The following is a 23,010-nucleotide window of genomic DNA, read 5'->3' as shown; positions in this document are numbered from 1 at the left end:
TCACCTAGCACACGGTGGCCAAGCTCTGCTGGCTGCACCAGTAGAATGTGACACTGCTCCTGGCCCATTCTGGGATGTGCTATGTCACATGGTACAGGCTGTGTGTGATGAGTGGATTTTGAATTCCAAACTTGTCAGTGGCTATAGTGTTTCTTCAGTAAAAGCAAAATACCTGATTAAATAACACTGTTCTTTCAGAAATGGTTTCTGAATTATTTATTGCAAATTGTCTTCTGTGGCCAAAATTACTCTTTGGTTTGGTTTCTAATTTGCTTTCAATCTTGTTTTTGAACACTGCTTCCTCTTTTTCTGAGTTTCATGTGTATTAAGTGAGGACTTCAGAACTTGCTTGACTGGATAGTCTCCTGGGTGCCGGGCTCTCTTTTGTTACACCCTCAAGCACAGTAATGGCTGACTAGGCCTAAAGGTTCAGATTGGTTTCTCTGAACGCAGCCGAGCTTACAGGTGTCCCATAATCTCATCCAGACATGTTAGCCTGTTCTGCAAGGGTTGACAGTTGACATCGAGAAGGATCCTATGGGTGCCTCCTTCAGAGCTGTGAGAACCAACTAGAATTTCCGTGGCTACTGGGCCTGGTGGCGCCCAGGCTTGTTAGGAGACTGGGTTTGGTGTAGGTCCTAACTGAGCAGAAGGTGATCAGGCGCCAGTGGAATGTACAGCAGCATAGTAACTGGCTGGTGCTGGCGTCCCCGCTCTACCCACTGTGTGATATGGTCAAAACCCACCATTTTATCTTTCTGAGCTGTTTCTTCAGAGCAATTGTGAGCATTCATTTGAAATTGACTTATAGCACCTAAATTGAGCAGGGTGCTAAAGGGGAGAGGGGACAGGAAAGGGTTTCTGTCCCATAGAAGCACAGAGTGTTCTCCTCAGTTCACCTGTCCTTCCCTGTGCTGTCCAGGTCTCCTCGTGTACATGACGGGCACCAGGATTGACAGTGGAACGTGGCCTTGACCATAGGCTGGTTATTAGGTAGAATAGGAAAAAGGCCGTGAGGGTTTCCGGCTGTGGGGGATGTGAATTGTGACCTACAAATAACATCTCGGCCTCATGTTCTTTCCTTTTAGAAATCCCTTCCTTGTGATATATGCAAACAGGTCATCACCGCGGCTGGCGACATGCTGAAAAACAATGCCACTGAGGTGAGTGGGAGCTGGAGTGGGCTTGGCCTCATGCCCTGGTTCCTCAGGAGAGGTGTGACTCTGAGGATTGTCTAGGGGTGGCAGATGTCTTCGGTAAAGGGCCAGTAGGAAGGATTTTCAGCCTTACAGGCCACATACTGTTTCTGTCACGTAGTCTTTTTGTAAACCACTTTAAAAATGTAGGTCTGTTTTTTGTTTGAGGCTGAACGCAGTAGGGGAAGGGCCCGGCTTGCTGACCCCTGGGCTACAGCCGAGATTGACTGGGGTCTGATATGCCTGTCAGCGTCCAGCTTGGCCCTGGCTCACCTTCACTGTCCTCTGCTCAGAATTTTCTGTGCCTGTAAGACCACAGGTCAAAGGATCTTTGCTTTGAATTTTGATGCCATGAAGCATGAGGTGGCTCGCCTGGTGAACTGATAGACCCCTGGGCCACCACTAGCTCTTCTCCTGTCCTCTTCCCCGAGGCCTGGCTGATTTGCAGGCTTGCTTTTCCTTCTCGCCTTCAGCCATTTGCAGGGAAGAGGCCTGTTCTGATTCTGACCCTTGCCTTTGTCCCCTGGCAGGAGGAGATCCTCACTTACCTGGAGAAGACATGCGACTGGCTCCCTAACACGAACCTGTCTGCCTTGTGCAAGGAGATGGTCGACTCTTACCTCCCCGTCATCCTGGACTTGATTAAAGGGGAAATGGTAAGTGATGGGGAACAGGCTCTTCTTTCTAGGTGCTTTCAGGGCCCAGAGGAGAGAGTGGCCCAGAGCAGTGATTCAGTTGGGAAGTCTCTTTGTGGCTTTGTATTTTTTTTAGGAGCTTTTCATTTTGATTCTGAACTCTGGCCCAGCAGCCCCCTGTGGCCTGCCAGGGTTGGTGAGGGGCAGCAGATGGGCTGCTGTGAACCAGCTAATGTTTACAGGTGCCTGTTGAGTAACTCGTGTTGTCTTTGGAGTAAACAAATAATTTCATTTCTCTGATTTTCTGTGAATTTATAATTTAAGGGGGTTCAGCGGTGAGGGTACTCAGCCTTCACCTATCAGGTACGGATTGTGCAGAAGCCACGTGCTGGAGACTGTGTTTTAAAGGCCCTGAGAAGGGCAAGTGTTTAAGAAACGTGGAGGGCCAGCAGGGCAGGAGTGTCCTGAGACAGGACGTGGTTTTGGTGAGGAAGGCAGAGGTCACATTGTGGAGGGCCTTCCAGGCTGTGTCCCCAAAGGCTCCGTCCAGGTTCCATTGCCAGGAGCGGCAGTAGGGGACTCAGGCAGGATACTGTGAAGGTTCTGGCAATGTGAGCCAGGGGGGTGGGGAGGGCCAGATGCACATTCTGGAGGGCGAATGGGCTGGCCTTGGCCATGGAGGGGTGTACAGGAGAGAAGAGTTAAGAGTGTCTCCAGCTCTCTGGGAAGATGGGGGTGGAGTCGTTTGCTAACACAGAGGTGGAGAGGGGAGCAAGGGGAGCAGGTAGGGCAGGATGGAATTGGAAGAGTTGGAGATGTCCCTGTGTGTGTGCCGGCGTGTGTACATCATAGTGCGAGCGTGCACCTGGAAGGTGTGTAGAACCAGTGCGTGGCAGTAGCGTGTGGCTCAGAGTTGCCGATCTTCCTTTAAAAAGGAAGAGCTGACAGTGAGTGGCAGTCACAGTCCAGGAGCCCACGGCTGCTGTGTGGTGGGCGCATGGGTTGAACTTATTTCCTTCCTTCCTTCCATCCACTGTTCCTCCCTTCCTCTTTCCCTCCTTCCTTTCTTTTTTCTTTGGTTTTTGTGCAGTGCTGGGGTAAGCTCAAGGCCTCCAGGTGTTAGCTGGGCGGGGCGGGGCTTTCGAGGCCTTCCCAGGGGAACGGAGCAGCCGGGTGTCAGGTGGTCTGTGTCTTCCTTTTCTTCCTGAGTTTCCGTGTGGGGGTCCTGCCCAGCCTCTCTCACGCCGTGCCAACGCTGCCCGCAGCCCCACCCCGGCCCTTGGGGAGAGGGACTGCTTCCTAGGCCCCCGGTGGCCTGTTCTGTCCCCCTGTGGGGAGGGAGCTCTCAGCCGGCCTCTCCTTCCCCCAGAGCCGTCCAGGGGAGGTGTGTTCGTCCCTCAACCTCTGCCAGTCTCTTCAGAAGCACCTGGCAGAGCTGAGCCACCAGAAGCAGCTGGAGGCCAACAAGATCCCGGAAATGGACATGACTGAGGTGGTGGCTCCCTTTATGGCCAACATCCCCCTCCTCCTGTACCCTCAGGATGGCCCCCAGAGCAAGCCCCAGCCAAAGGTAAGGCGGGTGGGGCTGGCCCGGGGACCCTGTGGAGGCAAGGTAGAGTCAGGGATGTGTGAGGGGTGGTTCGTGAGTGTGTGTGAGTGTGTGAGATGAGGTAGGAGGGGCGGCGCGTAATGTTCTCAAGCCGAGTCTTGTCCTTTCGCGTGACTCTGCTGGTACCAGGCAGCCCTTAGGTGGGGTACGATGCAGTTTCTAAAGATGGGAAGCAGAAGTGCCCCCCTTTTGTTTAGTGGTGCTGGGGTTGGAGGCCATCTTCTGTATGTGCCAAGCACATGCTTGACCCTAGGCTGCACCCAGGCCTCCCCAGTCTGTTGCTTCAGTGATTACTGAGTTGACTTTAAACCTACTTGTACTTGTAGAGCCTCTTAAAAACCCATTAGGAGCTGCTTGGTAGTGGCCCCCAGTGCTGTGGCCTGGGCAGGTGAAGACTCTGCAGGAGTCGGTCCTCTGCCACAGAGCTGCGTCCTCACTGCCCTTCTCTCTAGGCCAGCGGAGACGTCTGCCAGGACTGCGTGCAGATGGTGACCGACATCCAGACGGCCGTGAGGACCAATTCCACCTTTGTGGAGGGCTTGGTGGAGCATGCCAAGGAGGAGTGTGACCGCCTGGGGCCTGGCATGGCTGACATGGTGAGTGTGCCCCTCCCTGCTGTGCAGATGTCCTGGCCCAGGGAGCTGGGCTCTGCAGACGGGAGTGGGGCACCAAGAGAGCAGATAGAGTCGGGAATTTCAGCCTGACTGCTCTGAGTTGAGGTGCTTCAATAACCCCTCTCTGTTTTTCCCAGCTGCCTGAGTGGGGACCTTAGATACACTTTGGGTAGTTGAATCTGCCAATAATAGAAAATGATGGAAGAACACTGCTTTTGTCAAACTTTGTCTTCTTCCTGTCACCGTGCCTATCAGAAACGCTGGGGGCCGGCTGTTGAAAGAGCCTGGCGGTTCTAAGAGCGCCACTTTGTGAGCCAGCCCTCACGGTGCCCACCTGGAGGCCTGGGTTCTGTGGGCTCGGCACCCCACTCTGTTAGTTCCTTAGGTGGTTTCATTCACTGGAGCCACATCCCCAATTCCCATTATTAAATTCGCTCATGACATTGATGTGGAAAACCAAAATCCAACTTAGTACCTGAGTGCCTTCTGAAACCTTTGTGGGGGAGGCAGTTGGGATTCTGCTCTGGGTTCCAGAGCGGCCTTCCTGGGTGGAGCCCTGTCTGTGGCCTGGCTCTCCTAGGGCTGTCAGCCAGGGGAGCAGTCTTTTTATCTATTTATTATGAAAGCCTGGGAATCAGTTTGCAGTTGCTGTTGTAGGTGGTTTCTCAGGTAAACCCTCTCCTAGGGCTGTTCGCATTACCCTTGGTTTCTAATGAGAAGCAAGCACTAGCTTAGAATGGAGCTGTTCTGAGAGGGGCTGCTGGCAGTGCCTCGCTTTGTATGAAATCAGGTCATTGAAAATCATTCTTGACTTGACTGGATTTAAATTTTATAACCAGCCCTGTCTGAGAATGTGTAAAGGTTTCAAGAGTATCCTTGGATTCCTCATCAGTGGATCTGTAACTGCCTTCTCTCCCAACTGCAAACTGCTACGGAGCAACTTTTGAATGACCTTGGGGCAAATTGGCCGTAAATAAAGAAGGACAAAATCTCTTTAGTTCTTTTGGTAAACAGTTTCAGAACCACATTCTCTGTTCGTTTTCTATAAGTTATAAAATAACGTCACTTTTATCTCATTAAAGTTTGTTCTGAGCAGATTATAAAATTCTATAGGAATTTTTTTTAGGGGTGATACAGGGATTGAACCCAGGGGTGCTTAAGCAGTGAGCCACATCCCCAGCTCTTTTTAAAATATTTTATTTAGAGACAGGGTCTCTGAGTTGCTTAGGGTCTTGCTAAATTTCTGAGACTGGCTTTAAACTCAAAATCCTCCTGCCTCAGCCTCCCGAGCCCCTGGGATTACAGGTATGCACCACCGTGCCTGGCTCTATAGGTGGGAATCTTGATAATCAGCAGTTAGCACTATTGAAAAGGCTAGTTTGGTTTTTTGGTTCTTTGCTGCAGTAATTAATTAACTGAAAAACTGTTTCTCTCTCTCCAGTGCAAGAACTATATCAGCCAGTACTCTGAAATCGCCATCCAGATGATGATGCACATGGTAGGTGGCAGGAGAGTCCTTGGTTAGCATTTTTGTCCTAAATGTTGATGTTTCCAGATACAGTTTAGTTTCTTTCTTTCCTTTTTTTTTTTTTTTTTTTTTTAAATTCTCAAAATACTGAATTGAGGCCAGAAAGAACTCCCTTTGACCAGCAGGCTCTCCACTTCAATCTCAGTCCCCCCACCCAAGAAAGGCTGAAGGAAGAAGCTTGATCCCAGGGCTGCCTGCTGGTGGCCTGCTGGCCTGTGCACCCGCGAGCTGGCCGTCAGATTGCTAGTATCTGACTTTAGCCCTGGGATCTGTAGTAGTTTGCTCTCTAGACCAACCCTGAGCACTGCCACATGCAGCTTGAGTTTGGAGCTGGGGAGGGTGGGAATCCTGCCTGGTGGAGTTGGCCCTTTGCCCTGGAGTGGGGTCAGCTAGTGGCTGCTCAGGCCCTGACTCCTGCACTGGCGTCTCTTGTGTCCCCGTGACAGGGACATTTATTCCCTGTTAGACATGGGAAGCGGGCTGGCTCCTCTATGTTGGAACTGTGTTAAGAAGCTGACTGGCCTGCAGCATGCTGAGCTGGGGAGCTGGCTTGGCCTTCCTAGATCTAATCTGAGGGCCAGAGCAGGGTGGGGTGCACTGTTCCCCTACGCTGCCTTTCTGCATCAGGATTGATGTCGGTCCTTGAGTTTGTTCCTAACACAGGGGTCCCTCACCTCTGGCCCTTCATAGACTAGATCAGTTCCGCTGGAACCCAGTGAAGCCCATTTGTGGCTGAGTCATTGCAGTTGAGACCCTTGACCCACAGAGCCTGGCAGGGTGACCATTGGGCCTGTTCTGCCTACTCCAGTCATCTGCCAAATAAACCAGGCACAGCAGTTTATTTGGGATCATTGCTCACGGCCTGCCTTGTAAAAATGTTTAAAGGCCAACGTTACGAAGACGTGCAGCTGAAGTAGGTGAAAATAAGCTTTCCATGTGACTCGACCTAATGAAGTACTTCCTTGTTGCTAACATGAATATTTTTCCATATAAATACTGTGTAGAAAATTTTTTGAAAATACAAATAATACTTCACACAAAAATCATTTGCATTTTCATAAAAGTCTGTGGGGTCATTTTTTATATATTGCTTTGTATTTTGTAGTTTGCATCCCCCTCCCAATTTATTGATCACTGAGTTATCTTTGTACAGGTGATTTTCATGTGGCTGCTGCATATTAATTCACAGTATAGATCAAACATAATCTGTGTGACCAGTCCCCTGTGGCTAGGTGTGTAGGTTGTTTTCAGGTTTGCCCTCGGAATGAGAAACACCCTTAGTGCCAAATATATATCTATGCCCATCCCCATTCTTTCCCTTAGTGTGTGGGTCACTGAAGCTGGAATTGTTGACTCAAAGCTCAGGCTTTTAATAGGTAGTCAAATCTGCTGCCCAGGCCGTCGCTGGCCCCAGGGTAGATTGCCCCAAGGCTAGGTGTGGCGAGTGGTGTGTTTATAACAGCCTACCGCCTCGCCCTCAATTTGGGCAGCCCTGGTCCATTGCCATGCTCATAACTAACCTGTGGGGAGGGCCCAGTGGGGTCAGACTCTGGGGGTGGAGACCCTTCCCGGTGACTTTGCTGCACAGCATGACTTAGTATTGGTTGTAGGGACAGCACACACACTAGCTGGCCAGTGTGGTCTGTCCAGGGCCAGAGTAGCGTTTGGGGTTCATCAGGCTAGTGGGACAGGTAGGTAGCAATGCCAGACTGCTGGAGTGTGGCCCTTGGCTTCGGTGGTACCCCTAACCCCTGTTGACTGCTTGATTATTGTTGTTTTAATTTTCCTTAACTGTTGTATCCTTTCCTTTCTGTTGTTTCCATCTCCGATTTCCTGTTTTTTTGTTCAACAGCAGGATCAGGTATGTGATGGAGAATTTGCTTGTAGTAGTGATCTGCTGCTTTTCCTAGTTATATTTTGCTTTATTTCTTTATTTATTTTTGTTTAGTATGGTATCTCTGACAGATACAAGGAATAGTTGCAAAAGGCAAGGGTCCCCCTCTCTGCCAGGCATCCTGCCCCTGAGTTCAGCATTTCAAGTGTTGGGGTCTCCCTCCTTCAGGGGTCTGGAAAACAGCAGAGTCTTGCCTTCTAGTCAGAATCAACATGTGGCATGCATGTGTGTAGGCCACCAGCGTGCTGATGAGGAACCAGGGGTGGCCTCGGAGGCACCTGGCTTCCGGCAGGATGCCTTTTGTCTGTCACAACATGAGTAGGCATTGCATGTCTTTAGTGCTGTCTTCATAATCCCGGGATGCTGCTGCTGCATGAGCTAATTGGTCTTGCAAATGACACATTGTCCCCCTGTTTGTTGGATCCAGAGAATTGGAAACAATCTCTTGATTGTGGCTTCTGCCCTTCTGGGTGATGGATGGGGTCCTTTGGGTCTGGAGACACGTCAGATGGCCACTGTGGGAGCCACATCCACAGTCCACACTGGGGCCATGCTAAGCTTGGCCTCTTCCGAGCACTGGGAAGCCTTTGGAAGTGTGATGGGAGAGCACTTGGGTTGGGACGCCTGGATTTCTGCCTCTGCTGCCTTGAGTCTGAACAAAGCTGATCCTGAGAGAAGAGCAGCCTCCCTCCCCCATCTTGGCACCTTTTTTTTTCCTTAAAAAAACAAAACCTTGCTGTATCTTCAGCCTCACTCTGACATTTTCTCCCCATTTTTAAGGGGTGTCAAAGGGAAAGGATCTGGGATATTCTGTACCCAGGCTCCCAGCCCCACATCTAGAGCTGTTTCAACAGCACCAGCTGCTGGTCTGACTCTCTGGCCTCAGCAGGCCTGGTTTTGGAGCCTGGGCTGACGGGCTTTGTGTGTGGTGGTGGTAGGCAGGTGCCCACAGCCCAGGGCTGGTGCTGGCTGCATTGGATTCACAGTTCACGGGGTCTGCATTCTTATTTTGGGCTTGGTCTTCATGGTGAAATGGTCAGGGTCTCCAAACTCTATCCTTCTCTTGCCTAGTGTCCAGATGGTGTGTAGAGGGCTGGGTCTGAAGACCTTGTGGTTTGAAATGATTCACCACCGTGGGGGTGGGGGTGGGCTCCTGTGTACTGTGTGCAGTTGTGAACACAGAACATGGAATTTAGAAAAGCCAACTTTCCCTTTTAACGTTGTTTTAAATGGTCCCGCCCCTGCAAGATCTGGTGTGCTTTTATCTCCAGCATAGGCTTTCTGTTAGCTCGTGGGCATTGTAGTTTCCCCCTGGAATAACAAACTCTGCTGAGAATGAGTCCTTGGGGATGCTGAAGGCCGTGGGAGCCTCGGTTCCTTATGGTGGCCCTGACTAGAGCCGCGTGATGGCTTCCTAGGTGAAGTTAGCTCCCATGCTCTGCTCTTGGACATGAGTCCTTCTAAGTTGAAGTTGAGCCTGGAATCCCTGCCAGTCAGGGTGGGTGGGGTCAGCCTTGACCCTGGGGCTGGGGAGCTCCTCAGCACCCCAACCCCAGTGTCTGGAGAGGGGCTAAGAAGGCGGGCGTGGGCTGTCTGACTGCTGGTTCTGTGCCCTTTCAGCAACCCAAGGAGATCTGCGCGCTGGTTGGGTTCTGTGACGAGGTCAAGGAAGTGCCTCTGCAGACCCTGATTCCCGCCAGAGTGGCCTCCGAGAACGTCCTGCCTGCCCTGGAACTGATGGATCCCCTCGAGGTACCCGCTGTTGTTGTATGTGGACTATGGCTATGGAACAGCTGGCCACTCCATGCTGTGTCACACACTTTCTGTTCCCTACCTGGCGTCTCATGGCTGTCCCACCTCCACCCTGTGCTGTGTTCCTGGGCCAAGGCCCTGGTGGTGGTTTTCAGATCCAGTGGTTTTGCAGTGCCAGCTCAGCCCTGACCTTTTCACGTGTGCCTCCTGGATCCTTCCCCATACTGGAGCCATAGTGCCGAGTCTAGGCCGCCCTCCCCAGGGCTTGTGCAGAAGCCTCACAGGGCCCACTGCTTGTACGTGGGTAAAGAGCCCATAGTGAACTTGAACCCAGCACTTCCTGTGGTCAGGTAGTATTCTAGGGTCATGAAGCCCCTGTGCCCTCTGTTTCTTCTCTGTATGGCTGCAGAAAGGGTTGAGGTGTCAGATGGAATAAGGGGAGCTCAGCCTCCTGCTCCCAGAGGTGCCCCTCACCCACCCTCCCCACCAAGTTCGCGGCCAGAGTGCACGGAGGAGCAGTACAGGGTTCACTGTTTAACACGTGACCACTTAAATGTTTAAGCCAAAGTCAAGCAAAATTCAACTTCAGGTCCCTTGTTCCGTCAGCTTCCTTGAGGCGTTCAGCTGCCTCTGTGCTGGACGGAGCACCTGGGTTGTTGCGAGGTTCTACCCAGTAGTGTTATTGCTTTATTAAAGGTAGGTTCTAGAAAAACAATCGCAGGTGTTAATGAGGTTTGGGAAAGTAAAAAGCAAACCTGAAATGGGGTTACAACTCTTGATTTCTAAATAGCTGTCAGATACAGTGACTCTCATTCTGTTCCCTGGCTGCCATCTGTCTCCCAAAGTGATGTGGAATGATGAAATAGTAGAACCAGACACAAGAGCAGGGAGATAGCTCTTTGGGGTGAGGGAGGGGACTGCTCCTACCTTCTGAAATACACATTCCTGAATTTGGGGTGGTGTGGGAGTAGAGGAGGGGGGTGGTGGTAGAGGACTGGGGAAGGGCTGGATCGCCTGCTGTGTAAGAAGCAGCAGGGCATGGAACCCCAGATGTGGAGGAAGCCACGCATCCTTTTGAATTCAGTAGGCAGGGGCCCTTGGTGTGCTGCTAACCTGCCCTGGTCCCCACAGCCCTCTGCAGCTTATAACGGCAGCGGGAGCGAGGGCCTGAGTCCCAGTGTGAATGTGTGTCTCTCTTTGTCAACAGGAGGAGCTGATCCTGGCCCATGCTAATGTGTTGTGCAAGGCGTGTCAATTCGTGGTGAAGAAGGTGGCCGACTTGATCAACAACAACAGCACCATGGTGCGTGGCCCTCCTTGAAGGATGCTCCAGCGGGAGAACTCAGCCAGGGAGAGGGATCTGGCCCTCCTTACTTTTTTCCCCTTAACTCCCACTATCCTAAGGGTGAACCCGGGCCTGGCATGTGCCATGCAAGCACTCTACCACTGAGCCATGGCCAGCTCCCCTCCCTGGTTGGCACCAGCCTGGGATGTGCACGGCCACATCCTCTCCTTCAAAGGCTGTTTCTTCTGTGGGGCCCTCTCGGCTATGGGGGTGCGGGCCACCCTTGTTCTGCGGGCAGCTCTGGTGTAATTCTGTGCGGTCTTCCAAGGGAGGGGCAGTGCCTCCTGTGGACTGCTGTCCTCCTGTTTTCAGAGTCTCTCTCCACCGCGCTTGATTCTCTGTTCCAGGAAAAAATTGTCCATGCTTTGGATACGGCGTGCTCGATGCTGCCCAAGTCTGTGTCGACCATGTGCCAGGAGGTGGTGGACACATACAGCGGGTACATCTTGTCAGTGCTTGAGGAGGAGCTGAACCCTGAGCAGGTGTGCAGAGAGCTCCGTCTCTGCTCCTCTGGCAAGGGCCAGCTCGAGATGATTGGCCGAATCGGACTGCCTGAGCTGCCCCCGCTGCCCAAGTCGCCCGTGCTGCCCAAGTCGCCTGCACTGCCCGGTGAGCCCAGGGCACACGAGGCACAGGATGGCCCCTCCTGAGTCTGGAAGGACCCTGTCAGCATCAAGCCCTGTGTTCTCTTGTGTAGCCCGGGTGACTCCCCTGAAGGACGGTCCCTTCTGTGAGGTGTGCAAGAAGCTGGTCGGCTACTTGGAGCACAACCTGGAGAAGAACAGCACCAAGCAGGAGATCCTGTCCGCGCTCGAGAAGGGCTGCAGCTTCCTGCCGGAGCCCTACCAGAAGCAGGTAGCAGGGGCTGGGGCAGCTCCCTGCGGTGCCCCTGGAAGTGGAAGGAAGCAGACTGTGGCTGTCCCCGGCCTGGAGTTGGCTGGGCTGAGAGATGACCTGTTAATCTTCCTGGAGCTGCAGAGGGGAGGAGTCTGCTAGTGAGGGCAGAGGGCGGGTCCTCGGGGAGGGAGTCCCAGGGCCCACTGGCCTAGGAGTGACAGGGACTGGTGGAAGAGCTTGTCCTGTCTGCTTAAACGTGCCCAGACCTGGTCCTGTGTCCCCTTCTCACTTGGCAGTGTGACGAGTTTGTGACCGAGTACGAGCCCGTGCTGGTCGAGGTCCTCGTGGAGGTGATGGACCCGTCCTTTGTGTGCTCGGTGAGCCTCGCTGGGCGGCAGGGCTGGAGGTTCCTCTGTGACTCTGGCCATCAGGGGGAGCCCGGGGGAGCGGGGAGTGCAGGGCCCCGGGCCTCTGGTGGCATCCGTTGCCCTCTTCACGGGTCTGAGAGCATGTCCCCTTCCAGCTGCTTCCTGGAAGCTGTTAATTTTGACTTTGGAAGGGGTGGGCTGGGCAGCTCCCGATTCTCCCCCCTTTTCCCCTGTAGAAAATCGGGGCCTGCTCCTCTGCCCGCAAGCTGCTCTTGGGAGCTGAGAGATGTGTCTGGGGCCCCAGCTACTGGTGCCGGAACGTGGAGACGGCAGCCCAGTGTAATGTGAGTAGCTCGGCCAACTGCCTTCCAGTGGGTGGCCCCTTGGGAGTCCTGCTCTGATAGGGACCTCATGGTCAGCTCTCCACCCTGCCTTCTGTAAGTGCGAAAACCGCAGCCCAGAGAGGCAGTTAGGCCCCTTCTGAGTTGCCCAGCGAAGGCGGGCCCGCCTGCCTCTCGTCTTCTGGGGTGAAGGGTGCTGGGTGTGCTCTGGTATGTCTGCTTTCCAGCTGTCGTCAGTCCCCTGCTGATAGTGTCAGACCTTCATGAGGTCACTCCGGGAACCGCCAGGCCTCTGGGACTCATTGCCCAGACCCTTGCATGGGTCCCCTCACCCCAGCACATTTGCCCTCCTGGAGCCTGGCCTGAATCCTACCCAAGGCCAGCTGGAGGTCTTCTTGAATGGAGCCCCTGCCCAGCAGCCCCAGAACTCTGTGGGCACCATCCTGGCTGGGCAGCCACCGGTTGGGTGACCCATGCCACTTTCTTGGGTGGGGATTTGTTCTGGCCTTGTTACTCTGTGTTCCTTTAACTTTTTCCTCCTCTTCCTTCCTTTTGACTGTTTCCCGGAGGAGTTATTGTGGGTCACTGCAGGGAGAGGCCCACACCTGGTCCTGTCCAGGTCCCTGCCCATGTGCACCATCACCCTGCCATTGGTGGGAGTAAAGGTGCCCGTGGTTAGAGACCTGAGCTGGGGTGTGCCACGGCTCGTGATGAGGTGGATTTGCCCTTGTGCAGCTGTGACACAGGTTCTTGGGGACCAGATGTCAGTAGTTGGAGGGGTCCTGGGCCCTGCCTGCGCAGGTGCTCATCTGCACCGCACTAAAGGTTTTGCGTCTGCTGAACTGGGCTCTGGCCTTAGGAGGCGCCAAAGTTCCACTGGCCCCGTGTTCCTTGGTTTTGAATGAGTCCTCAGCATCTGGTGTGAGCCACCGGACATGATGCCAGATCCTGGGTGATGTGCGATGTAATGGGCAGGAATTGAGCCTGTCACCTGAACCCCGTTTCCTCTTTCCTACCAGGCTGTTGAGCATTGCAAGCGTCACGTGTGGAACTAGGATTCCATCTTGGAGAAGCCGTAGCCTCTTTCCCTCCTTGTGTGTCTGGGGTAATGAACGCACAGACCTGTCATAAGAGCAGGACCCTCCTTTTGGCCACTCCCGATTTGTCTCCCTTATTGTAGCATTGCTGTCACGGGGGAGGTGTTTCCCCCCACCAACATAGCTGCTTCAGTGTCCCCTCTGCTGGGGGAACACACTGGCCTGAGGTCTTGAGCCACCCTCTCAGCAGGGGCCTCGTTCTGAGCCCTGACAGGCTTGGGTGCTGGGGTTTGTGCTTCTGAGGTCACTTCCTATCCTAAGGAGGGAGTGTCCCCTTTCCTGCTGTACAGAGCAGCCAGAGGCAGTTCAGAAGAATTAGGTGTTTTAAATAATTCCTATGGGGACAGTGCAGAGACCTTGGAAGCCGCTACTGGTGGCCAGTGGGTGCGGTGGCCCCAGGTTGACCCTTGTTTTTGTTTTCCTGTCTTTTCCTGGGGATGCCTTGTTTGGGGTTCTGTGGGTTTGGGTTGGGAGGGGAAATTTCACCTGAATGTAACCTGCTGGCTGTACCTGGAGGTCCTGTGCACGGTGGCAACCGCTTGCTCGAGTGTCTGCTGGAGTCCTGCTTCGTGCCCCTGCCCCTGCTGTGGATTTTTTTTTTTTTTTAATTTTCCCTTTCAGATAAATGTGGATAACAGCTCCTAAGTCCCTGCTTGGTAGAGAGTGGCAGGCAGGGTCTGTTGGGTGTGGAGTGGGTACAATTGTCTGGGTCCGCCGCTGCCTGTTTGGCCACCAAAGCTGTTCTACTTCTGGTTGCCAAGAGACAAGCAGAGCAGATGCTATGAAATGAACTTTGTGTTTTCATTTGTTTTGCACTAAAATTTCTGTGATTTAACAATAAAGTTCTGTTAACCAGATCTGGGCTTGAGTGTGTGATACCTTGCTAGAGGAGTTTGGTCTCTGCTGAGCTCCATTCCCCTGGTCCCTTCAGCACCCTTGGCCAGGAAAAGAAAGCAAAGTGGGTTCAAATTAAAACAGAGGCACTTGATCCCCGCAAGTCCCAGGGCCAGCAGTGGGTCGGGGAGCACTTGAAGCCCAGGCCTGCCCTTCACCCCTGACCCCCATCTCAGGCCACACACGGGGAGGTTACCAGAGCCAGTGTATTGCCAGTCCTTTAAACAGACCATTCCAAAAACTTTTCAGTGAGTTCCAGTTCAACAAAACCAAGGGGAAAAATACTGAGGGAATAACTGAATTTAAAAAGGAGCACACACACACTCCACATTCAAAACCCGAGGGAATGTCAGTCATGTCTCTTTATATGCTGGGCACATTTGGGAAGCCGGTGAGATGGAGAAAATGCTTATTGAACTTGACCTTCTTGTCTTGTCGGATCTAGACGGTCAGCAGTCAGTGGGACTTGAAGTCGTGGCAGGCCAGCAGGGCTGCGGCTCTGGGTCTCTGTCCTGTGCTGGACTCTTGCTGTGGCAGCCTGGCACGTGGCCAGGGTAGAGCAGAAAGGGAGCCCCCAGTGGCCTCAGCCGAGCTGGTCCCCAGACTCCTGGGGGCCCCAGCGGCCCTCCTTACCTTGTCCTTAGATACTTAGCATTTTTGTTTGGTTTTCTTAAAAAAATAACAAATTTTATGAAGATAGAGATCAGATGCTGGATGAATGTCTGGCCAGAGTGGGATCTGAGCAGCTGTGAGGCCAACAGAGGCTGCCCACGTGGTGCCGGCCCGACGGGCCTTGCGCTTGCTGCTGCCCCGGGGGGAGCGAGCCGTTGGGGCTGCTGCTCACACCCGCAAGTCTTCCGAATGGGTCACAGCTCCGTGATCTCCAGGGGACTCTCCATGATCACGTCTCGGAGCTTGTGCAGGGGTGTGGATTTGGCGGATTCCGTGCGGGCGTTGCGCTCAAAGGCAGTGGCCTCTGCGGCGGTCAGCGTCTCCAGCGAGCGGCCCAGGCCCTTCTGGTCATCCTCTGGCAGGCTGTTGAGGTCGGTGGCCAGCAGTGTGCCTGTGCTGCCGTGCACCACGTGGATCCCGTCCGGCCCCTTGAGCTCCACCGGTGGCTTGTGGCGGAAGCGCAGGCTGCCCTGGCCCGGGCTGCGGTCCCCAGGCTCCTCCTCCAGCTCCGTCTGGATGAGCTGCAAGAGGCCAGGCCCCCAATGGCTCAGCTCCCACAGCTCAGGGCCCTGCTAGAGGCTGCCATCCAGGCCCCTCCCTGCCTCACAGAAGGCCTCCCAGCTGGCCTTCGGCCTCCCACCACCCTCCAGACTGGGTGCGTAGAGGCACTGTGGTCATTTAAAATGCTTCGGCACATCCTCGGGGACATGGGCTCCTTGAGGAAACCTTCAAAGGCCTGTCCTCACTTTAAACATCCTGTGACACGGTGTGGTGTCTGGGCTTCTTATCAGGTTTGTTCCTGCGTGCCCAGCTCTGATAGTGACCAGGTAGCACGTGTTCACAGAAGTGGGAGGGGAGAGTGGTCAGGTTATTCTAGGGGCAGCGTGCACTGGTTAGCTCTAGTCTGAATTCGTAAATACTGACAGTCACTTCAGGTCCACGGGGCCTTTTGACCCTGATGACCAGTTTCTTAAAGTGACATCACCCCCTCCAGGGTGTCTTGGGGTTCACTGCCTCTGAGCACAACCATCCCTGGGAAAGACCCCCCCCCCCCAGAGCCCGGAAGGTAGAAGTCCCCTAGCTGACTTCGGCTAGACCCACACCCTGATGAGCTCCAGAGACGTCAAGGTAGCAGGAGAGAGCACCCCCAGGAGTGGGGCACGGCACACAGCTCCCTGCCCTCCCACCTACCACCCAGCTACCTCGGAGGTGGAGGAGTGGCAGGAGGAGGCTTTTTGCACCATCCGCTGTGCAAAGAGCTTTTTGAGCCGCAGGTAATCCTCCAGGACCACCTTCAGCAGCGAGCCCTGGGGGAGGGAGAGGGTCAACCCCCCACCAAGCCCCTCCACGTCTGCCCCGCCTGCTCACTCCCTGAGGGGGCCTGGGGTGCACAGGATTCGGATCCCAGGATTTGGAGCAGGACCTGGGGACAGTAGCCAGATGCCGCATGGGTCATGCTCAAGGCCACTGCAGGCCAGGGCAGCTCTGCATTGGCCCCGTGCCTAGGCCTTCTGGTGTTCCGGCCCCGTGGAGGCCGGGGCTGGCAGATCTGAGGCTTTCCGTCTTTCCTCTGGAATGAGGTCCAGGTTCAGCCGGGGCTCTGGGTGCAGGGAGGGCTCACCTTGATGGGTCCCTCACGAATGATCTGGCCCAGCTTGGCAATGTTGTCATACTCCTGGATGGCAGCACGCAGGTACCGGTCATCGTCAGGCTTGACGGCTGCTGGCTCGCGCCCAAATGTTCCCTAGAGGGAGACGCCACCCAGGCAGAGAGGTGAAGCCGCTGCCCTCTCCACCCGGCCTCTCCACACTGCCAGCCACCCCCACCCTGGCTCACGTGGGTGCGGGTGGGGCTGTTCCACAGGTCGGCGATCTCGCTCAGGTTCTCGGGCAGGTCATCCTCGTGCTCGGCCTGGGCCGCCAGCTCCAGGTTCCGGCAGAAGGGGTCTAGCCACACGGGGTTGGCTCTGCATTTGGGGAGTGGAGGGGGGTCAAGCAAGGAGAGCGCCCTAGACAGGTGCCCTCCCAGACGAACCTGCCCATCTCTCTGGTCTCTCAAACGCCATGCCTTCACGGCGGCCCCTGCACATATGGGTGTTCCTCCCACCCTAGGATCCTGCTTGAGCCAGACTGACATCTGTCACAGCTTTGGTGGGGAGAACTCCAGTTCCCCAAAGTCTATGCCCCTATATCCTTGCCCTCTGCAGGGTGGGGTGGGGCAGGGGCCATTGGACAGGAATCCAAACTCAGCCATGCAGTTGAGGGTGGAGAGACAGCGGTGATCAGCCCGCCAGGGGGCGCCCACAGCCCAGGTTTCCGCCAGCACTTGAGAGGCTGCAGGGAGTATGTTCCCTTCCTGGTTCCCAGCAGGCTCAGGGGGCCCGGCCGACTCACCCATCAAAGGAGTACTTGTTGGTGTTGGGCATGTCCATGATGTCAATGAAGCCACGGTTCCCTGCAGGGAGAAGGGTTGGGGCTTGGAGGGGAGGTGGGCAGCCGACCAGCTGCGGCTGGGCCATCTGGACACCCAGAGGTCCTCTCCTGTCCCTACTCACCTGCAGAGCCAGCCACAATGGCCTTGAGCTTCCTCTTGTGTCTGGAGAGAAGCAGGGAGAAGTGCCCATGAGGGAGGCTGGACTCACCTGGAACCCACAGCCCCGCCTGCCGCCGGGCAGGGACACTCACACGGTCCTGTAGTACCAGTTCATGAGGATGAAGAGCATGGCGGCCAGGAAGAGGAGGATGGCCAGGACGATGATCGCCATCTATGGGGGAGAACAGGCCAGGCCTGAGCCGCGGGCTCCAGGGCAGACCTGGCCCCGGGAAGGACGGGGCCCGTGGGGTACCTGCAGGGCAGACATGTCATCGGGCAGCCGGACAGAGATGGCAGGCTGCACGTCCAGGACGTTGTAATTCCGGAAGAGATTCCGCAGCTGTTCCTTGTTCTCATCGATCATCTGGATCACCCTGGACCAGGGTCAGGGGCCTTAGTCCCACCTCAGCCACCCTCCAAGACCTTACCCCCTCCCCACCCCCGTCTCCTCTGCTCTGCTTGAGCCCCTGGAAGATGATCACCCGTGTGCACTGAAGCCTTGCAAGACAGAAGCCCCCCTGGCTTGGAGCCGGGTGCTCACAGGGCCCCTGGGACTTCCTATGGGGTTCTGCTGGCTCTTCACGATAGGCAGAGGCTCCCATCAGGCTCAGGAAGGGAGCCCTGCGCACCCCCCAAACTGAGTCCTTTTTCCTAGCCCTGCCCATGCCTGGGGGAGAGCCCACTCGGCCGTCAGGTGTCTGTGTTTCAATGAATCCCCTCCCAGTCCCCTCCCCGGGCCCCACCCACCGGTCCACGTCCAGGATGCGGTTGGTATCGCGGTTCACCACGTGGATAAGCAGCTCTGTTTGCGCAAAGTTGACCCGGCCTTTCTTGTCCACATGAAACTGGGTGAGAAGGAGCATTGCTAGGGGGACCCTGGCCGGACCAGGGGAGGGGATAGGCAGGCTTCTTGCAGGAGACTTCCCTGCTCTACCTTATAGTGGACCTGTCACTATTGAGTGCTCACTGAGGACCAAGCTCGGTGCCAATCAGCTCACCGCACGGGGCAGGTGCCATGTATTAGCCCCGGGGGGAGCAGGTAAGGCGCCAGGTACAGGGACCCAGGAGAACTCCCGAGCCTCCCCGTCACGCTGGGAAACGACTCGGGCAGCACACGTACCCCTTCTCGGGCTCCTGACCTTGCCACAGTGCCCTGGTCCTTGTGACCTGTCCCCAGCCCCAAGGTGGGTCCCATGGGCCACCTGCACGTCATCGGTGTTGACAATGGCTCCAGTGATGTTGGCGAGCAGGCGGATGAACTCCTCCTCGAAACCGCGCACGCGGTCGGGGATCTCATTAATGACAATCTTGACGCGCTGGTCGTCCCTCAGGATGTAGATGCCGATGATGGCCGTGTCATTGTGGCCTGCCAGGTCTCGGGCCACAATGTCCACCACAAAGTAGCCAGGGCTGTAGGCCATGAAGAGGTCGAAGGTGCGCAGGATGCCGTCCACGCTCCCTGTGGAAAGCCGGGTGGCGGCACAGCTCAGGGGCCACCCAGTGCTCCCGAGCCCCCTGGGAAGGGTCAAGGGCCTGGAGACGCCCAGAGAGGCAGCTCGAAGGTTCAGTTGGGCAGTGAGCAATGCCCAGCTGAAGGGCCCTTGGCTCTGCTGATGAGGTCATGGGGTGGGCAGCCCAGGCTGCCTCGAGTAGCACTCTTTCTAGAGAAACTGGGCATTTCCACTCTGAATGTGAGATCCTCTCATTTTCAACTATTCCAAGTTTTTACTAAAATTCTCTACGTACTAAAACATCTGCCGTCAGGGTGCCGTGCGCATGCCTATGATTCCAGTGGCTTGGGAGGCTGAGACAGGAGGTTGGAGAGTTCAAAACCAGCCTCAGCAACTTAGTGAGGCCCTGAGCAAATAAAACAAAAAAGAGCTGGGGATGTGACTCAGGGGTTCTGTGTCCTTGGGTTCAAACCGGGTACCAAAAAAGGAAAAAAAAAAAAAAAGTTCAAGACATCTGCAGCCTGTGTGGCCCCAAAATAACAAGTATGTGACTTTGATGACCCTTGCTGAGGTGCTGGGGCCACCTCATGTAAGTGGAGGAGGTGGCGTGTGAACTAGACCTTGGAGGTGGGGAGGCACAGCTGAGGGCAGACATGGGTCAGGAGGCGTTCCAGGAAACGGGTCAAAGGCCCAGGGCAGACCTGAGGTTGGCTCAGGGGATGGCACGCAGCTCAGCCTGGCTGGTCCCAGGGCCCTCAAGGACAGCAGGGGACTGCAGAGCCAGAAAGAGGCACTGGAAGATGATCTACCAATTCTGGAAGGCCAGGCCAAGGAATTTTCCTGGCATCCAGATGAGACTGCCAAAGTGGTGGAAGGAAATGGGCCCACCCCAGGGTGCCTTCCAAACCCGCCCCAGAGTCTCCGCCGTCCACAGGCAAATGCACAAGGAAACACGCATATTCCCAAGTGTGGCCTCCGACTTCCATCTCCCCAGTACCTGGCCCGCACCCCGACACGTGCGTTTCAGATGCACGAATGGAAAGCAGGAGGCAGATTACAGGAATGGGAAGAGGACGGACAGACAGATACAAGAATGGATGAATGAATGATGGACGGGACAAGCAGCAAGAGCGAGGAGGTGGGCAGACACCGAGGTGAACAGGTGCGTGGATTAGGGAACAGAAGGGCTGACATGACGGGGCCGGGCTGCCCGTGTCCTCGGGTGGTCTCACGGGCCCCATTTCCCCAGACTCCAGTCCATGCAGTGACTGAGAGGTGGTGGCTGGAGGGCCACCCACGAGCACCCAGGCCCCTACCCATGGTGAAGACCTGACCCACGTCCTCGGAGTCGTTGGCGAGGGCCCGGAAGTAGTGGATGGCCAGGATGCCGTAGAAGACGAGGCTGTTGTTGCCGATGTCCGCGTCCAGGGCCAGCACCTGGATCAGCTCGGAGCCCACCTTGGCATCCGTGGCCACCCCTGTAAGGACCAGCAGGCGGCGTGAGTGTCAGGGAGGGGCCACCGGCGACCTCGGGCCCCGGCTCCGGCCCCTGCACCTGCAGTGTACTCAGCCTTGGTGAAACGCGGCGGCTGGTCGTCGATGTCCTCCAGCACCACGCGCACCTCCTGCAGGGAGAGGTCGGCCACCGGGTCGAGGGCCGGGGAGGCTCCGTGGGGGGGCGTCCAGCTGCGGTTGCTGGAGGCCTTGACGATAAAGGAGAAGACAGCCTCGCGCTCCCGGTCCAGGTCCCGCAGCACCAGCAGGCGCCCGTCGGGCTGCAGACGGAAGTTCTTCTCCTCGTTGCCAGCTGAGGGTGCGACATGGCCAGGGTGAGGGTGCGACACGCCCGGGGTGAGGGTGCGAGGGCGCTTTGGGGTCATCTCCAGCCCCAGGGGTGGCGGCGCTGGCTGGTCAGGCCCCACCTGCTATGAAGTAGTACACGACAGCGTTGGGACCCTCGTCTGCGTCCACGGCGCCCGTCACGTTGCCCACAAGGGTGCCGCGTGGCGAGTGCTCAGGCACCGTCAGCAGCTGGTACTGGGGGCGGCCTTTCTGCAGAGAGAGGAGGACGTCATCACAGGAGCCAAAGGGCACTTCCAGCGCCAGCCAGAGGGCCCTGGGCAGTGACTGGACACTGAGGGATCGTGCAGCCCAGGCCTCACGGGATGAGTGGCACTTCACCAGAAGGAGCCCTGCTCTCGGGGAGCCATCCAGTGGCACCCTCCGTGAGGACAGTGCTGGGCGTGGCATGTCCTCTGAAGCATCTCTGGCACCTGAGTGAGTGAATGGGGGGCAGGCACACACTCCTGGGCACACACAGAGGCTCCAGGGACACCTCATCTCCATGTGCACGTCAGGGAGTCCACACCAGGGCCCTCAGTCTGGGTCCCTGCTCTAAGTCAGAGCTGATTTTCACGCTTCCTGCTCACGCCCGGGCATGCACACACACGATATCAGCTCTGTGATCAGGCGCGTTTGCCTGACCTGTTTTCTGGGAACGGAACCCTCCAGGCAGCACGCTACCTCCCCAGCCCTTTTTCATTTTTAACTTTGAGACAGGGTCTTGCTAAGTTGCTGAGGTTGGCCTCTAAGTTGTTATCCTCCTGCCCCAGCCTCCCAAGTCTCTGGGAATACAGATGTGCTCCACCGTGTCTGGCTCTTTGTCCACTTTGGACCTCTGGCTCGTGCCCTGAAGTGTAATAGCTCAATACAGCATCCCAGCTGCTCAGGGCAGAGCCGTTCCTTTATCAAAAGTGTGCAGACAGACATTTTCTATGTGTAGCCAAATATGTGTCAGTGTGCACAGGGGAGTGTGTGTGTGACAGCCACGAGGGACAGGCAAGCTCACTGGAGGCCTCACGAAGAGGGGCTCGTTGTCATCAATGTCCTCCAGGGCTACTTGCAGCGGCTGCATGGTCTCATATGGCACCGGCTGGCCCAGGTCGCTGGCTACCAAAATGAGCTGGGGGCAGAGGAACAGAGTCAGAGGGGAAGGCTGGCGGAAGAGAGTGGCTTAGGACTCCCGGGTGCTGTCCCCAGACAGGTCCCCCCAAGTCACTGCAGCAGGAAGGTCTGCCAGGGCCCTGGCGTCTTACACTGTACACCGCCTGCTTCTCACGGTCCAGGCGCTGGGCCGTCTGGATGAGGCCACTGACCGGGTCGATGGAGAAGAACTCCCAGTCGCGGTTGCCCGCGGTCTTCAGGAAGCTGTAGCGCACCGCCCCGTTGAGGCCCTCGTCCTTGTCCGTGGCGTACACCTCGTACACGTTGGAGTGCAGCGGGATCTCCTGCGGGGCACGGGAAGGGGGGGGCGCCTAGACACGAGAACCCCAGCTCCCAGGCCCCCTCGAAGCTCTTGCTCTGATCCTGCCACAGCAAAGGGTCGTTGCCACCTTCCAGCGTCTTGGGGCATGCCTGGTGGCTGGGGTCTCTTGGATCCTAAGCATCCGACAGTTATTTCTCTCCCATCTCCCCAAGCCGAGGCCACTGTCCACTAGGGTCTAGCCTGGGACCCAGCTGTTCCAAGCTTTCTGGAGGTGACCACAGTCTAGGAGTTCCCATCCCCCGCCAGCCCACTGCCTGCCAAGGTTTAGGGGAATCCAAAGGCTTTGGCCCTGGCCACTCTGTGTCCCTCGTCACTCCTGCTCTCTGTGCTACCCTAATCACAGGAACTCTGGGTGTCCCCGAGAAGCAGCATCCATCCAGAGGGGGACCTGGAAATGGAGGACATGCAGGCAGGGCGACAGAGATCGGCCACCTGGCTGGAGCCTGCTACGGATTCACTGTGGAACCTGGGTGTGCCACTTCAGCTCTTTGAGCCTCAGGCTCCCCCAGATTTCCTTGCGGTAGGTCTAGCTCAGCAAAAACCTATCTGAAAGCACACAGTGACCCACGGGAAGGCTGCCCACGGCCAGAGCGTATCTCCTCGCTTTTAATGGAAAAATTATCAACTCGGTAAGGTTTCATTGTTGATCTCAGTCATGACGATCAGAAGTTCCAAGTGGCAGTTACGTCTAATTAATAAAAAGTGGGGTGACCAACAGATAGTTACTTTATAAATGCTGGTCGTTCAGGCTATTCAGGGGACATAAGTCTTCCCAAATACACAGCCCTCGAAGGGAACAACTTAGCAAATAGGGTCTTTAGTGTGGGAAATAACTAGATTATTAATTTATATTCTGAATT

General features: G+C 55.8%; 2 protein-coding genes across 5 annotated transcripts in view; one reads left to right on the top strand and one right to left on the bottom strand.

Annotated features, from left to right (window-relative positions):
• Nucleotides 1–14,073, top strand: part of Psap (prosaposin) — a 33,485-nt gene extending 19,412 nt beyond the window's left edge. Inside the window, exons 3-14 of the mRNA XM_077105510.1 lie at nt 1,089–1,163; nt 1,727–1,852; nt 3,201–3,401; nt 3,893–4,036; nt 5,496–5,552; nt 9,097–9,228; nt 10,436–10,531; nt 10,921–11,182; nt 11,271–11,428; nt 11,707–11,787; nt 12,015–12,122; nt 13,139–14,073. Of these exons, the coding sequence (XP_076961625.1) occupies nt 1,089–1,163; nt 1,727–1,852; nt 3,201–3,401; nt 3,893–4,036; nt 5,496–5,552; nt 9,097–9,228; nt 10,436–10,531; nt 10,921–11,182; nt 11,271–11,428; nt 11,707–11,787; nt 12,015–12,122; nt 13,139–13,174 (1,476 nt within the window). The 3' untranslated portion in view covers nt 13,175–14,073. The remainder of the gene's footprint in view (nt 1–1,088; nt 1,164–1,726; nt 1,853–3,200; nt 3,402–3,892; nt 4,037–5,495; nt 5,553–9,096; nt 9,229–10,435; nt 10,532–10,920; nt 11,183–11,270; nt 11,429–11,706; nt 11,788–12,014; nt 12,123–13,138) is intronic.
• A 243-nt stretch (nt 14,074–14,316) lies between these two features.
• Cdh23 (cadherin related 23) overlaps nt 14,317–23,010 on the bottom strand; it is a 335,818-nt gene continuing 327,124 nt past the window's right edge. For 3 of the 4 annotated variants that reach the window (XM_077105310.1, XM_077105312.1, XM_077105311.1), the window contains 14 exons: nt 21,921–22,112; nt 21,674–21,787; nt 20,748–20,877; nt 20,381–20,632; nt 20,142–20,303; nt 18,577–18,833; nt 18,122–18,219; nt 17,628–17,748; nt 17,467–17,546; nt 17,337–17,377; nt 17,176–17,236; nt 16,619–16,748; nt 16,404–16,526; nt 14,317–15,303 (listed from right to left, as the gene is read on the bottom strand). In XM_077105310.1, the coding sequence (XP_076961425.1) occupies nt 14,977–15,303; nt 16,404–16,526; nt 16,619–16,748; nt 17,176–17,236; nt 17,337–17,377; nt 17,467–17,546; nt 17,628–17,748; nt 18,122–18,219; nt 18,577–18,833; nt 20,142–20,303; nt 20,381–20,632; nt 20,748–20,877; nt 21,674–21,787; nt 21,921–22,112 (2,088 nt within the window). In that variant the 3' untranslated portion in view covers nt 14,317–14,976. Of the gene's footprint in view, nt 15,304–15,984; nt 16,090–16,403; nt 16,527–16,618; nt 16,749–17,175; nt 17,237–17,336; nt 17,378–17,466; nt 17,547–17,627; nt 17,749–18,121; nt 18,220–18,576; nt 18,834–20,141; nt 20,304–20,380; nt 20,633–20,747; nt 20,878–21,673; nt 21,788–21,920; nt 22,113–23,010 lie in introns of all 4 variants that reach the window. The other variant, XM_077105309.1, reaches the window with a different exon arrangement.

The sequence above is a fragment of the Callospermophilus lateralis genome, chromosome 15 (assembly GCF_048772815.1).
Source record: "Callospermophilus lateralis isolate mCalLat2 chromosome 15, mCalLat2.hap1, whole genome shotgun sequence".
Taxonomy (NCBI): Eukaryota; Metazoa; Chordata; class Mammalia; order Rodentia; family Sciuridae; genus Callospermophilus; species Callospermophilus lateralis.
The sequence above is the reverse complement of the archived record's forward strand: the minus strand, read 5'-3'. Positions and strand labels throughout refer to the sequence as shown.